The sequence below is a fragment of the Gadus chalcogrammus genome, chromosome 4 (assembly GCF_026213295.1).
Source record: "Gadus chalcogrammus isolate NIFS_2021 chromosome 4, NIFS_Gcha_1.0, whole genome shotgun sequence".
NCBI classification, from domain to species: domain Eukaryota; kingdom Metazoa; phylum Chordata; class Actinopteri; order Gadiformes; family Gadidae; genus Gadus; species Gadus chalcogrammus.
The window spans coordinates 3,390,284-3,404,711 of record NC_079415.1 but is presented as its reverse complement, the minus strand read 5'-3'; the positions used below and the strand labels follow the sequence as shown (position 1 = coordinate 3,404,711).

Sequence of the window (14,428 nt, the reverse complement as noted above, 5' to 3'; positions counted from 1 at the left end):
ATCAGAGAGCAAAAAGAGTGACTGAGAGAGAGAGAGAGAGAGAGAGAGAGACAGACACACACACACGTATTCTCTAAATTGTGGTGGAAAACCACAAGCACATTTTGAAAAGTTACTATGTGTATTCTTTAACACACGTGCATCTTCTTCTTATTTAAAGTACAAATATGGCCTTATAAAACGTCCTATATGATTGACTACATGTCCCATGTCTGTCGTACGCAGTGCGCATGACCAAAAAGGTGGAGCGCGTAAATCGCGGATATCCCGTTCTGTAAAATGGCGGCGTGACAGAGGCTTGTTTAAATTTTTAGTTTGAAACAACGTCGTCACAGTTTCCGTCAGGGGAGTGTCTGGACCTGCCTCACATTTAAGATATAATAACAGGAATTTAAACTTCCTGAAAGGGTATGTTTTTTTTTACTTTCTTTTAATCCAAAACCAATAACCGCTGCACCGCTTGACGCACGATAGCTTTAAAATGTTAGCGGAGTCTGTGTTGTGAGTGGGCCAAGTTTTTGGCCTTTCACAAAGTATCACTTCAGTTCACGAAAACCACGTTATCTATACACGCCGGTGATGTAAAGTGGATAGTGTCGATGCCCTGTCCCGACTATGTGACCGCAGTATACCGCTCCGTAGTGGACCTCCTCGGCGTGTTGGTGTGTGATGGTTACCCGGTTGCTAACCCGGGGCTAGCGGGTTAGCAACGCGTCGCTCTCCGGCGTTTTGACGATCTATGGCATCATTCAAGTTCTTGAAAATATACACTTACGTGGGATAATTAGACGCACGAACGCTTCTACAGCGTGTCATGTTGTTATTTAAAAGAGGAGATCTTTAATGAGGGAGAGAACGGTTGAAGTAGCCTAACCAGAGTCCGAGGTTGTGACTGGTGCGCATGCGTGCGCACGCGCAGAATCGATATTGTAGCAGGACACCGGCAACGTGAACCTGGTGTTGAGTTTGGCCTCGCCATGAGGGACATGTGTAGGGAGGCGTATACTGTGGAGATTCATGCAACACACATTTGTTCTCTCATAAGTAAATACCATGAACTACATTATTATGGGTTCTGCTGTGACTGAATTTGGTAGATAAGGACGGTCTCCTGCACTGTGACATCAGTTAGACATAGACTTTGATGTATAACATCGAGTTATACATCGACTTAACTTACGTCCAATCCTCTCCAAGTGGATACTTTAATTATCATATGATGTGGATAGGTAATAGCATCGATATCAATGAAGTGTCAATTCCTCTTCCTTAAGGATGCCTTCAGGTAGACTGTGAATCCAACCCAGTTCAGTTTTACCCTTACTATTATAATATCTTCCCTAGATCTTAATAATGTATTTCAAAGGTTTCTTTCATTTACACGTGTGATCTGCTGATCATTGTGTAGCCAACCTGATAACCGTATGTTTTATGGCTAGGTACCTCTTAATCTCCTAACTGTCTGATACTGTCACGTCATAAGTTGTCTAGCGATTTTCCAGCCATTGCAGTAGGTTAATTCGTCCAATGTGAACTGTTATTTTGAATTGGAAAGTTAACTGCGTGCCTCACCTTGTTCCACAGACCAGCAGTGATGGCCAAACGAATCGCTGATAAGGAGTTGACCGACAGGAACTGGGATCAGGAAGAAGAAGGAGAGGAGGTGAGTGAACCCTAACCCAATGATAAAGCGGTGAAAATTATTTCCTTGCTTGGTTTACATTCAATACAAACACTGAAACTTTCATATTATAAGTGTACTTGTAGTATTTGTTAACAGTTTTAAGTAACATTAATGATGCTATCCACATCTTGAGGAAAATGACAGTGGACACCATGTATTAACGGTTTATGCATATTGATTTTTATTTAATTCTTGGTTACCAAAGTATTTAGATTGCAGATAAAGAGGTGTAAACTACCAGTCTCATGTACATGTTTAGCCTGCATCTAAAAACATCAATGAATAGTTATATTCTGGTGATGGCTAAATCTGCAATGTCACATTGCCCCATCTAAAATCCTTTGGTGTCTAAGTTTTAAGTGGAGTAAAAAGTTGTTAGGTGTCTGTTTCTGTTTTTCGGCTAGCTTCTAACTTATCCCCACACCCGGTTACCCATGGTTACCCAGGATGCTGCACAGCGCCTCACAGCACATTAACAACACCACAAGCAGCTACTAATTGAATCGCATTGGCGTAATACTTTTTAGATGCAAATTGATAATGGGTTGTTGGGAATGAATTTCTTCCAAATTGTAATATCCCGATATTATGTTGTTTATAAGTGCAATAAGAAAGCCATACAATAAGTATGAACGGTTGAAGAATACTGTTTATTATTACATGCAACACTAAGAGCATTTAACCATCACCGGCATCGTTAAGAGCATTTAACTATCAGTAACAACCCTAGGAGCATTTAAACATTACTAGCAGCACTTATCCATCACTAGCAGCACCAAGAACCTCTGAGCATCTGCTCTAAGAGCAATGACCCATCACTAGCTGCAGCACTAGGAGCATTTTACCATCACTATCAGTATTATACCATCATCACTAGGAGCGTTTACCTTAGAGCAGCCACAGTGCAGGGCCTAACCCTAGCCCTATGACTGGAGACTTGGTCAAGGGCAGCGGCAGGACTATTAACACACAATGTATGGTGTGGGATGAAACCAGAGCACCTGGAAGTAACCAACTCGAAAACGGGGATAACACACAAACGTCTGTCTCTGGGGGTTCGAAACCAAAGAACTTCTTGCTGTGAGGCGCGACTGTGCTGCTAACCATTGTGCTACAGGGTTGCGCTCAATGCTAGTGCTAATTTCTCGTGTTGTGTGTCCAACAGGCAGGGACCTTTTCCATCGCCAGTGTTGATGTGCTGAAGAACCGACCAATCAAGAAGGCCAAGCGTAGGAATATTGGAGAGGTAACGTCCCAGAATCCTTCACTCACATGTCACATGTCACCTCAAGGGGATATCCCCTAGTATAGTAGTATACTATAACATAGTATAGTATGCTAGTAGACCAATATATTCTGGTTAATCCCCTTGAGATAAAGAATCTAGTTCTCAAGGGGGACCTCGGGCACGTAACATAGAAGTTAACAGACCTTTAAACAAAATAAAACAATCTACATGTTTACTTCAAGAAGGACGTACGAATAAGGGCTCTCCCACCATCCCACACGATACCTACTACATCTCAATACAAGTGTCATCTATCCACAAAATGAAGGAGAAATAAAATTAAAGAACACACCATATAACATGTCAAAGTACTGAGCCTACTTATAATCTAAAAGTGAATGCATATACAATCAAGAACAAGATGATTTAAGGTGGACAACAAATAAGTCTTGAATTCAGGACCAGAACTAATCGATATGATTGAATCAGGCAAATTAATCTGGTCTGATGGTGCTTTCAACTCAGAAGCACGTCCCTCAACTTCTCTAAAGATTCTAGAGACTGTATAAAAGGTTGATGAGCGGACAATTAGTTTTCTTACCTGCAATTGATTCATAAGAAGATTATTTTATCGAATTCAGATGCAACTAATAATGGGAAGATAGCGGTTAGTGTCTTGCTTAAGGTTGCATAAAGGTAGTCTGAGAATCCAACCCAGTGCAGTTTGACCCTAACTACTGCACTATCTGCCCTAGATCTTAATAATGTGTTTCATAGGTTTGTTTATTTACTTGGTATGGGATGAGCTCATCATTCTGTAGCAAACTAGCTAGCCTCCATTTTATTACTAATGTTAATGAGACCAAGTTCATTTTTTATATGCCCGTTATTTTTCATGATCAATCCTTTTTGTTCGGTCAACACCAGAGGATCCAACTTAAACTATCAAAAGTTTTGATATATTTTTCTGCAGCATCGAAACATAAGCTCATATTATAGTACGGCGATGGAAATGAATATTTTGGGTGCAGTGGAATATTCCTTTCTCTAAGACCAAGGCTCGGAAACAAAGACAATATTTTCCACTTGGTTCTCCTGAGATTCAAATCCTCTTTTTAAGAGTCGGACCAAAAGTCAAAGTCAGCTTTTATTGTCAATTACAACAAATGTACAAGACAAATAGAAGAACTGAAATGTTGTTTGTCTCTGAGCTGCGGTGCATCAAGGACCAATCCCATTTCAACCCCTTACCCCTTACCCTTGTTTTGAAGGGGTAAGGAGAATGGGTAAGGGTAGGGGTTAAGGGGTAGAAATGGGATTAGGCCTAAGTATAAAATAAAATTTGGTAAAGAATTCACATCCTGACGTGCGTGTTCTCCCTGTTTCAGAGTGAGAACCCCGGTGCCTTCAAGGGCTTTAAGGGCTTCTCCCTGACGTCATCGGCGTCCAGCGCCGCCGCCCCCACCACCGGGTTCTCCGGCTTCGGGAACGGCGGCGGCTTCAAGGGGCTGGCGGGGCTGTCCAATGGCAGCACTCCGTTCGGGGGCTTCTCGTCCACCACCGCCCCCGGTGAGTTTGTAGCGCTTTCTTTTCTTAATGGTTGACCTTTTCTACCATGTTACCTGTAAGTGCTTACCTTTTGTTGCATTTAGTTAATTGTTTGATTTATTTTATGTTAGCCTTTTATTTTATTTTTTATTTTATGTTATCTTATTTTACGCTAACTCTATAGTACTTCACTTTACTTTAGCGCCTTTGTATTGAAACTGTTGCACAGTAATTTCCCTCGGGGGGGGGGGGGGGGTGGGGGGGGGGGGGGGGGGGGAGGGGTGGGGTGGGGTGGGGTGTGTGTGTGTGTGTGTGTGTGTGTGTGTGTGTGTGTGTGTGTGTGTGTGTGTGTGTGTGTGTGTGTGTGTGTGTGTGTGTGTGTGTGTGTGTGTGTGTGTGTGTGTGTGTGTGTGTGTGTCCCACCCAACCAATTGCTTTGCATTGTATCAAGTATTCACCAGTTAATCTGCACAACAACATAATTGTTCAAATAGCGTCCGCCGTTCGGCGGGCACTTTGGGTGGAGGCGTGTTGCGAGGCTGTGAGTGCCTGCTTTCCTCACACGGGGGGTGGCACCTCCAGTGGGAGTTGATTGCCTAACGCTGCCTGTGTTAATGCCCTGCTCCAGTGTTTGAGCTGCGTGGGTGTGAGCGCTCGCTCTCCCTGTGTGCTGTTTCTTGCGTTCGGTCAAATGTTGCAGGGCCAGGGCACATTTCCGATGAGGAGTTAAGGATGCAGGGGGTATATATTTGGATCTTAAATCGGTTCATGTGCTATTCAGTGTGTTGACTTGTGTTTTTTTTCTTATACAGGAAATGCATTTGAATAATTGATGCGCGTCCTAAGATAGCACCTGTATTTAGACCAGAGTTCTATCCATACTGGCAGTGCATATTACTGCAATAAGCATTAGAAATACACACAAAAAAAGCCATTGTTGGGACAACAAAAGTATTACGCCCTGAGGGGAAAAATAATATAATTTTGGCAAATCCGGACACACTGCATGTCCTTGCTGTACTAGTCCCGTCACATTGAAGGTAATTCATCACTATCTCCGCCCGGCCATGGAGGGACGATGGGGGGGAAGGAAGGCGTATCATTGAGTAACCTTTTGTCTGCGCACACGCCGCCCAGTGAAGATATGTAATCAAGTTGAGGTGTGTGTGTGTGTGTGTGTGTGTGTGTGTGTGTGTGTGTGTGTGTGTGTGTGTGTGTGTGTGTGTGTGTGTGTGTGTGTGTGTGTGTGTGTGTGTGTGTGTGTGTGTGTGTGTGTGTGTGTGTGTGTGTGTGTGTGTGTGGTGGTGCCATTTCATGACATTGTAGCCGGAGGGCACGTGGAGAGGAGCTGCAGCAGCACTTCCAGCCGGGATCTCCTCCTCGCTGTCTCTCTGTGTGTGTGTGTGAGGGAGGGAGGGAGGGAGGGAGGGAGGAGGAGGTTGCGGGGGTGGGGTGTCTTTTTTTTCTTTCTTTCGGATGCAGACCCCTTTTAAGCAAACCCCTCCCCCAGTCCCCTGAAATGTGCGCCGGTCTCTCTCTCCCTCTCTCTCTCTCTCTCTCTCCCCCCCCCCGGGGGTATATCTGGTCGACAGGAACGCTGCCTGGCTAACGTTCTCCCTTGAATCTCCCTCTCCTCCTCCCACCTCCCCTCCCCTCCCCTCCCCTCCCTCTCAGGTTTAACATTCAACGGCCCCGCCTCCTCCTCCTCCTCCGCCACGGCCGGCGACGTCACCACCAATGGCTCCGCCCCCAGCTCCACTCAGAGCCCCGGCGCTCTCGGCAGCGGCATTAGCGGCGGCGGCAGCGGCGCCGTCGGTAACAACAAGGAGTACAGCCGGCAGCTCACGGCGCTCAACTGCTCGGTGCGCGACTGGATCGTCAAGCACGTCAACGGCAACCCGCTGTGCGACCTCAACCCCATCTTCAGGGACTACGAGCAGCACCTCGCCAGCATCGAGAGGAAGTACGGCGCCACAGCGGCGGCCGCCACCGACGGGGGTTCCCATGGCAACGCGCCAGGGGGAGAGAAGCAGGCGGGGGGGGCACTGCCAGCCTCCTCTTCCTCTTCCTCTTCTTCTTCTTCTTCCGCCGACGCTTCTCCTTCCTCCTCCTCCTCCTCCTCGACAGCGGCGGCGACGGCGGCGGTGCCCTCCTTCTCCTCGCCCGCGGCGGGCGCCCCGCTGAAGACGCCGGCGTCTTTGTTCTCCTTCGGCCGGGACGGCGCCGCCGACAAGGGCAGCAGCCCGGCCGGCGCGGCGCCCGTCCCCGCCGGCGTGACGTTTAACTTCGGCCAGAAGCAGGACAGCGCGGCCCTGGGGCCGTTGGCGTCGGGCGGCACCGGCGCCCCCCCCAGCTTCTCCTTCTCCTCCGCCCCGGGCCAGAGCTCCCTGTTCGGGGGTGCCACCGCCGCCGCGTCGGCTCTACCCTTCTCGTTCGGTGGGGCGAAGGCAGAGGCGGCCCAGCCCTCCACCACAGGTACGGCGGCGACGGTGGCAGTGGCGGTGGCAGCGTGCTCCCCAGGACTGGGTTCACCCCACTCTGGCTGTGGTTGTGTTGGGGTGGGGGGGGGGGGATCGTTAGAAGGGGAGAGCACAGCACAGAGCGAGAGCTGATGCAGCTCTATGTATGGGATCTCTGGGTTTAAGGATGTTTTTACAAACGAAGGGGGAGCCTCTGATGTAGTTTAAAAGGATTAAATGTACCCGGTTTGAATTGTAAATCCCACTGATGGATCCTATAGAAATGTGAATTCAAAGCATAACAATCTGGGTTTATTTTGGGTCAACTATTGAGTGAAAACTCGGTCCTGACGTAAGCGTTATTAGCAGGACGTTTAACACGCCGTGCGTCTGTCACAACGGCCCCTCTCAGGCGATTGATCACTGAGTTCACCGCCGAATGCGAGGCAGCGCTGGGTCTGGGCAGACGTATAAGAGGCTGCTGTTTGTCTCCTGCAGATGAGAACGGAGAGGAGGATTCCGACGAGCCCCCCAAAGTGGAGGTCCGGGAGATCAAGGAGAAGGATGCCTTCTACTCCCAGAGGTAGGCATCCCCTGTCCACCTCACGAACGTCTCCTGGTGTCTGTCGGGGAAAAACGTTAGGACAGACGGACAGACGGACCGCAGGCTGTTTCATAACAACAAATGGGTCTGTGTGTATGGGATGCTGTACTGTGGTGAAAACGCGACGTTGAGCTTGTGATTGAAGGTAGTGTTGGGTCACGTAGTGGGTGAGCTGGAGCCGTACAGAAGAAGCTTCGCTAACACTTGAGAATAAGGTGCCATAAAAAATAAATAAAAATAGTCATAACCTAACCCTTTGTTAATTGTTACTAAAATATCTATTTGGAACAAGTTAATCGTTTTTTTTGACTGACCACAGAGGGTCACTGCTTAGGGTTAGGGTTGTGATATGGTTAGGGTTAGGGCCGTGGGTTAGGGTTAGGGACGTGTGTTTGGGTTAGGGCCGTGTGTTAGGGTTAGGGCCGTGTGTTAGGGTTAGGGCCGTGTGTTAGGGTTACGGCCGTGTGTTAGGGTTACGGCCGTGTGTTAGGGTTAGGGAAGTGTGCTAGGGTTAGGGTTAGGGCCGTGTGTTAGGGTTACGGCCGTGTGTTAGGGTTACGGCCGTGTGTTAGGGTTAGGGCCGTGTGTTGGGGTTAGGGCCATGTGTTAGGGTTACGGCCGTGTGCTAGGGTTAGGGTCGTGGGTTACGGCCGTGTGTTAGGGTTACGGCCGTGTGCTAGGGTTAGGGTTACGGCCGTGTGCTAGGGTTAGGGTTACGGCCGTGTGCTAGGGTTAGGGTCATGGGTTACGGCCGTGTGTTAGGGTTACGGCCGTGTGCTAGGGTTAGGGTTACGGCCGTGTGCTAGGGTTAGGGTTACGGCCGTGTGCTAGGGTTAGGGCCCTGTGCTAGGGTTACGGCCCTGTGTTAGGGTTAGGGTTGGGGCCGTGTGTTAGGGTTAGGGTCGTGTGCTAGGGTTAGGGTTATGCAAACAACTAATATTTAATTAATAATGAAAAAAAACTTTTAACTCGTGCGAAATAGATATTTTAGTAACGATTAACAAATATTAACAAAGGGTTAGGTTTATGACTAGTTTGCTATTTATTATGGCACCTTATTATAAAGTGTTAGCGAAGCTTCTCGTTGTGTTCTAGTCCACGGACTGCAGCGGTATGATGGGATCCTGTATACGGATGGGGTCACTGTGTGCTGTCTACTGGGATCATGCCATCGGAGGCAGCAGAGTCCTCTTGGATTGGCTTTAGTACTCCTAAATGTAACCATCAGTCGTAAACGGGACGGATCAGAACAAGCCGCTGAAGGAATACCATTTTGTGTTTTCACTGAGGCCTTAAAGGGTGTCTAGAACAAGGGGTAAGGTCTCAAGCAGACCAACGGGTAGGACCGATTTGATTGGACGATGGGCCGGGCCTCATTGGCGACCAATCAGGTGTGCCGATGAAGATGGACACTTTATGCCGAGGTGCCTTCATAGGGAAAAAAACCCAGGTGCTGCTCTCAGCACTCTAATATACCAGGGCCCTGTGTGTTAGTTCACTAGGTCTGTCTATGACCCGTGCCCCGCTGCGTTAACAGAGCACATCAGGGATTAGTGTAATGAAAAACACCTGTGTTACATTTACATTCAGGGAGCTTGGCAGACGCTTTACCCAAAGTGACTTAAAATAAGTACATTTGTCAGAAGAAGGAGAAATGGCAATCTATCTCTTGTCTGTTGATGTGCATGGCTGTTGAGGAACCAAGCTTAAAAATTATACTCTTGTGTTCTTGTACAATAAGATGTAGTAAAAGTGATTCTGATTCTACAGTAAGGATGTTCATAGAGACAAGTGCCAGGCACTAAAAATTGCTATGTTTAGCCAATTCCTCGTATAACTAGGTCTACGACGCTACACAATTAGTAAGTACTATTTCTAATTGCAAAAACGTAAGACTCACAATAAGTGTGTTGGAGGGGTCCTACGAGTATGCCTTTGTGTAAAGAGTATTGTTAACCTGGATCACCTAGTTACCAGATGGCTGAGGCGTTGCAGCTATCCTAGGATGGTGCAGGCTGTGGCTGCGTTCCAAATCACACACTTTTTCTACTTACTTGTCCTACATACTGCAGCTACCCTTACAAAGTATGCACTGTTGCATGCGTATGCATGCAATTAGGACATATACTACAGGTGATTCCACTGATTCCACACCTGTAGTGCCTGCCATCGACTTTCGCAGGCTCAGTCGATATGACATGGGGCTGGGCGATATGGACAAAATCTTATATCACGATATGAGTAATTTTATATCACGATATGGATATATATTGAGATATGGTATTTTTGAAGTAAATTAAAATAATAAATGGCTTAAAATAACCATACTTCACATTTGATCAGTTTTTTCTTTTATTTTGAACTTGAATTTCCATGCTTACAAAGGAGTAAGTAGCGAACCATCTGTCATTAACGGCAGTGTCATATAGTGCAAACATCTTGTAAACATTGAACTGTTTTTTCAATACAAATAAAAAATTTTTTTAAAGGTGTGCTTCACACCTGCCTGGCTGTCAGTCAGTGCAGTTTAATATAAAATAAAAATCACAGCATCACACAAATATTTTAAATACTAATTATACACTTATAAAATAAAGTTATGTGCTGTGCAAATAGCTGGTGGTAAAAATAGAACTGTTTCTTCAATACAAAAGAGATTTTTTTTCAAGTTAACAGGTGAGTCTCACACCTGCCTTGCTTCAGTCAGTGCAGTGCAATATAAAAAAAAATATTATTTTTTTTCTCTCTCGGTATAAACGATATGGCCAAATCTCTCCCGGTAGACACTTTCATATCGTCCACGGTATGATATCGTCATAATGCCCAGCCCTAATATGACATATACTCTGCTGCGCAAAGGATTGTGGGGCAGAATGGCAAAAAGCCGGCTGGATGGCAATCTAGCGAGACGCAACTGGTTCTTGTACAACATCCTGGTAATTTTGGCATACTGCCTGTTCCATACTATGTCTTGGGACATACTAAGTAAATAGTCTGGTAGTACGGGTAGTGGAACGCGGGGTTTGTCTTCATCGTCGTACGGTCGTCTCTCTCACACGATTTTGAGAACCCTCCGGCCTCCTGTGAGCACATAACCAGGTGGTGCTCCAGCGTTTGAGGAGGAGGTCTGTGGCGGTTCTAACGGCCGATCCCTCCGCAGGTGTAAGCTGTTCTACAAGAAGGACGCCGAGTTCAAGGAGAAGGGCGTGGGCACGCTGCACCTGAAGCCCACTGCCGAGGGGCGCACGCAGCTGGTGATCCGCGCAGACACAAACCTGGGTGAGTTCCCTCTCTCGGCCTCTGTGTGTGTCTCTGTCTCGCTGTCTCTGTGTGTCTCTCTCTGTGTCTCTCTGTCCCTGTGTGTCTCTGTCTGTCTGTCTCTCTCTACGTGTGTGTGTGTGTGTGTGTGTGTGTGTGTGTGTGTGTGTGTGTGTGTGTGTGTGTGTGTGTGTGTGTGTGTGTGTGTGTGTGTGTGTGTGTGTGTGTGTGTGTGTGTGTGTGTGTGTGTGTGTCACAATCAAGGCAGCCTAACGTGAGTGATGTGATGTGAACGTTGCATGTTAGTTATGTAATGTAGTCCTGGAAACATTGAATGTCTTGGCTATACATGACGGGGGGGGGGGGGGGAGGTGATGTAAATGCATAGACCTTCTGTCAGCCTGTATGTCCGTCCGTCTTTGCTTTACAAGGCCTTGTATGAATCGGACTGGGAAGAACTGGTTTGTGTGTTGTATAATAATGGCCTAAAAAAATCCAATATGAATAACAGTGCAAGAAAGTGAGGATCTTAAATGTGGTGTAATAATGGTCATGATTTTAGTTTCTTACTGAGGGGTATAATTGAGTATTTAAACAACTTAGCCGACCTGTAGCTCGTTATATTATACTGGGTTGTAGGCGTTTGATTTCCATATTCCGACAATACTGAGGCAATCATTTTTTCCGGACTCGTTTTTGGTAAATTTATCCAAAACGATCTGTACCGAAGGAATTTAATGAGGAGGGAAGTTCTGATTCGCTGACGCACTGAATCGTATCGGGGGCTTGGCTCTGATTGGACGGTTTCGGAGGTCCAAGAAGGTCGTAGGACCCACAGGCCACAAATAGACCCGCTGGATCCAATCAGTGTCCAGGCCTCTTAGCACGCAGGGCAGCCTCGCATGGCTTGTGGGCCGCACCCCTCTTATTACGGTCTGGCCATGTGGTGTACTGACCTCCTGCCGGATGGCCAACACAAGAGCTATGTGGTCTGGTGTACGTTCTCATTGGTTACCGTATCAGAGCCCGCTTGCCAAGGGCTGATCGAGTTTTACTAATTTGCTGTAAATGCAGGGTAAAATATTAAAACCACTAGTTAGACGATCAATTTGTCCACTCGGGTAGGTCATTTACAAAACGACAAGAAGGAAGGCGAGACAAAAGAAGCAGACAACTTTTCTGACACTGATGCTGTCGTAAATCTGTTTGTCTGTTGCTGTATTTTACCCAAGGACTTAATAAATTACCCCAGGACTAAAGGTGTGTGTGTGTGTGTGTGTGTGTGTGTGTGTGTGTGTGTGTGTGTGTGTGTGTGTGTGTGTGTGTGTGTGTGTGTGTGTGTGTGTGTGTGTGTGTGTGTGTGTGTGTGTGTGTGTGTGTGTGTGTGTGTTGGGCCTTGATGAGCTGAACCGGGGGGGAGCTGCTGCTGAGATGTATTAACAGCTGCTCGTACATCATCCTCACGCCGCCAGTCGCTCCTTAAACGACTCTCCGAGCGCACTTTAGCAGAGGCTTCTCTAGCGTAGGAGACTCATAGGAGAGGCTTCTCTGGCGTAGGAGACTCGTAGGAGAGGCTTCTCTAGCGTAGGAGACTCATAGGAGAGGCTTCTCTAGCGTAGGAGACTCGTAGGAGAGGCTTCTCTGGCGTAGGAGACTCGTAGGAGAGGCTTCTTTGTCGTAGGAGACTCGTAGGAGAGGCTTCTTTGTCGTAGGAGAGGCTTCTTTGTCGTAGGAGACTCGTAGGAGAGGCTTCTTTGTCGTAGGAGACTCGTAGAAGAGGCTTCTTTGTCGTAGGAGACTCCTAGGAGAGGCTTCTCTGGCGTAGGAGACTCCTAGGAGAGGCTTCTTTGTCGTAGGAGACTCGTAGAAGAGGCTTCTTTGTCGTAGGAGAGGCTTCTTTGTCATAGGAGAGGCTTCTCTAGCGTAGGAGAGGCTTCCTCGAGCTCAACGAGTCGATCTTGGATTTACATTGGGTCATTAAGTCCACAACTTCGATTTTGGCCGTGTTTGTGTTTACTGCTTTGTCAAAAATCCCTCTTCTATGTTTCAAACACTGGGACATCATGAGGATTTAGTTTCCCTGACCGGAGGCATTTATATTTAGTGAATTAAAATGTTCAATAAAGCAGGTTTTACTGGATAATAAAAAGGCAGGGAGTTTTATTTGCTGTAGTGGAGGATGGCTGAGGGTAGTGGTCGTTTGGTCCAGGAGAGGGGGGGATGGGTGGACCAGAGACACACAAACCTTTTGCAGGCTTTGATGCGTTTTTCATGGAATGGGTCTTTGCATGGCGCTGGTGGCCCTCTAGTGGCCACTGAGTGGTACTGCAACTGGGCCTCACCCAAGGCCAGGGATACCGAGGTTCTGGGTTTGAATCCTAACGGCCATCCCTCCTTGAGCAAAACAACCTAGCCCCTATTAGAGATGTTCTGATACCATTTTTATTTTTTTTCTCCTTTCCGATTCCTGAACTTGATATGGGCCGATACCGGAGATATACCGAAACATAATTTAGCATTGTAACTACTATTATTGAAGGGTTCTCTTTAAACAGCAATGTGTAGTCGGTTCGCTTACTGACTACAATTATTTTTTTTCAAAACTACATTATTTACATTTATAATTAAATATTATAATTGTAATACATTTGTATTCTTGTAGTTGGAGCATCCATGCTTTTCCGACTTGCTAGCTTCATGTTTAAATATAATAATTGTAATACATTTGTATTCTTGTCGTTCCCTATTCTCGTAGTTCCGACTTGTTAGCCCGAAACGCACGTCGGTCGGAGACGACGCGTTTCCCATTACCGACTCTACCCTCACGATGACATGCATCCCACGTCCCCAGCTCTGGTCCCCTCTTGATAACGGTGTCTCGTCTGTGTGTCCGTCCCCTCCCCAGGCAACATCCTGCTCAACATCGTGCTGGCCCCCTCCATGCCCAGCTCCCGCGTGGGCAAGAACAACGTGGTGCTGGCGTGCGTGCCCAACCCGCCGGTGGACCCCAAGAGCCCCGCCGTGCCCATGCCCATGCTGATCCGCGTCAAGACCACGGAGGACGCCGACGCCCTCTACAAGATCCTGGAGGAGAAGAAGGCCTGAAGAGCCCCCCCCCCCCCCCCCCCTTCCCTTTGCTCCCTCCCTCCATCCCCTCCTCCTCCTCCTTCCCGTCCCCTCCACCCTCCCTTCCTCCTCCTCCTCATCTTCGTCCTCTCGGTACCCACCCCCACCCACCTCCGTCACAGCCCAGACAAATCTCACATAACACACGAAGTCGGCCCTTCCTTTTTGTCATCGCTTGCTCAAAGGGACCCGGTCAGAATTGAGCTGCCGGTCTTCGGTCTCGGGGTCTCGTGTCTCGTCTCTGGAACCCGGAGCCGCCGTCGAGTGAGGGGCCGAGTGTGACTTAAACTACCTATTTTGATCTTGACGTCCACAGACGCGCTCACACACACACACACACACACACACACACACACGCAGAGCTCTCTCAAATGGTCCAACACTATGACTCCCTCCCTCCTCTCCTCACGTTTTCTTATTCACAACCAATCGGTTCTTCGACTGTGAAAGCAGAGTCCCCACTCGTCTCCTGCTGTGAAGCAGTGGATTTACGTTAGTTTTCAGTTCTCGTCTCCCGTCGG

General features: G+C 47.6%; 1 protein-coding gene across 1 annotated transcript; it reads left to right on the top strand.

The window, feature by feature from the left end:
- The first annotated feature begins 241 nt into the window (after window positions 1-241).
- nup50 (nucleoporin 50) lies at window positions 242-13,905 on the top strand. Its single transcript, XM_056588081.1, has 8 exons — window positions 242-408; window positions 1,585-1,663; window positions 2,850-2,930; window positions 4,301-4,481; window positions 6,135-6,935; window positions 7,418-7,502; window positions 10,684-10,802; window positions 13,687-13,905. Exons 2-8 carry the CDS (start codon window positions 1,595-1,597, stop codon window positions 13,884-13,886), a joined length of 1,536 nt encoding a protein of 511 aa, XP_056444056.1. The 5' UTR covers window positions 242-408; window positions 1,585-1,594; the 3' UTR covers window positions 13,887-13,905.
- The last annotated feature ends 523 nt before the right edge of the window (window positions 13,906-14,428 follow it).

Coding starts and splice junctions, on each gene's coding strand:
- nup50 (XM_056588081.1), top strand. CDS start 1,595: ATGGCCAAACGAATCGCTGATAAGGAGTTGACCGACAGGAACTGGGAT. Junction 1,664..2,849: donor AGGAAGAAGAAGGAGAGGAG/GTGAGTGAACCC, acceptor TGTGTCCAACAG/GCAGGGACCTTTTCCATCGC. Junction 10,803..13,686: donor CCGCGCAGACACAAACCTGG/GTGAGTTCCCTC, acceptor TCCCCTCCCCAG/GCAACATCCTGCTCAACATC.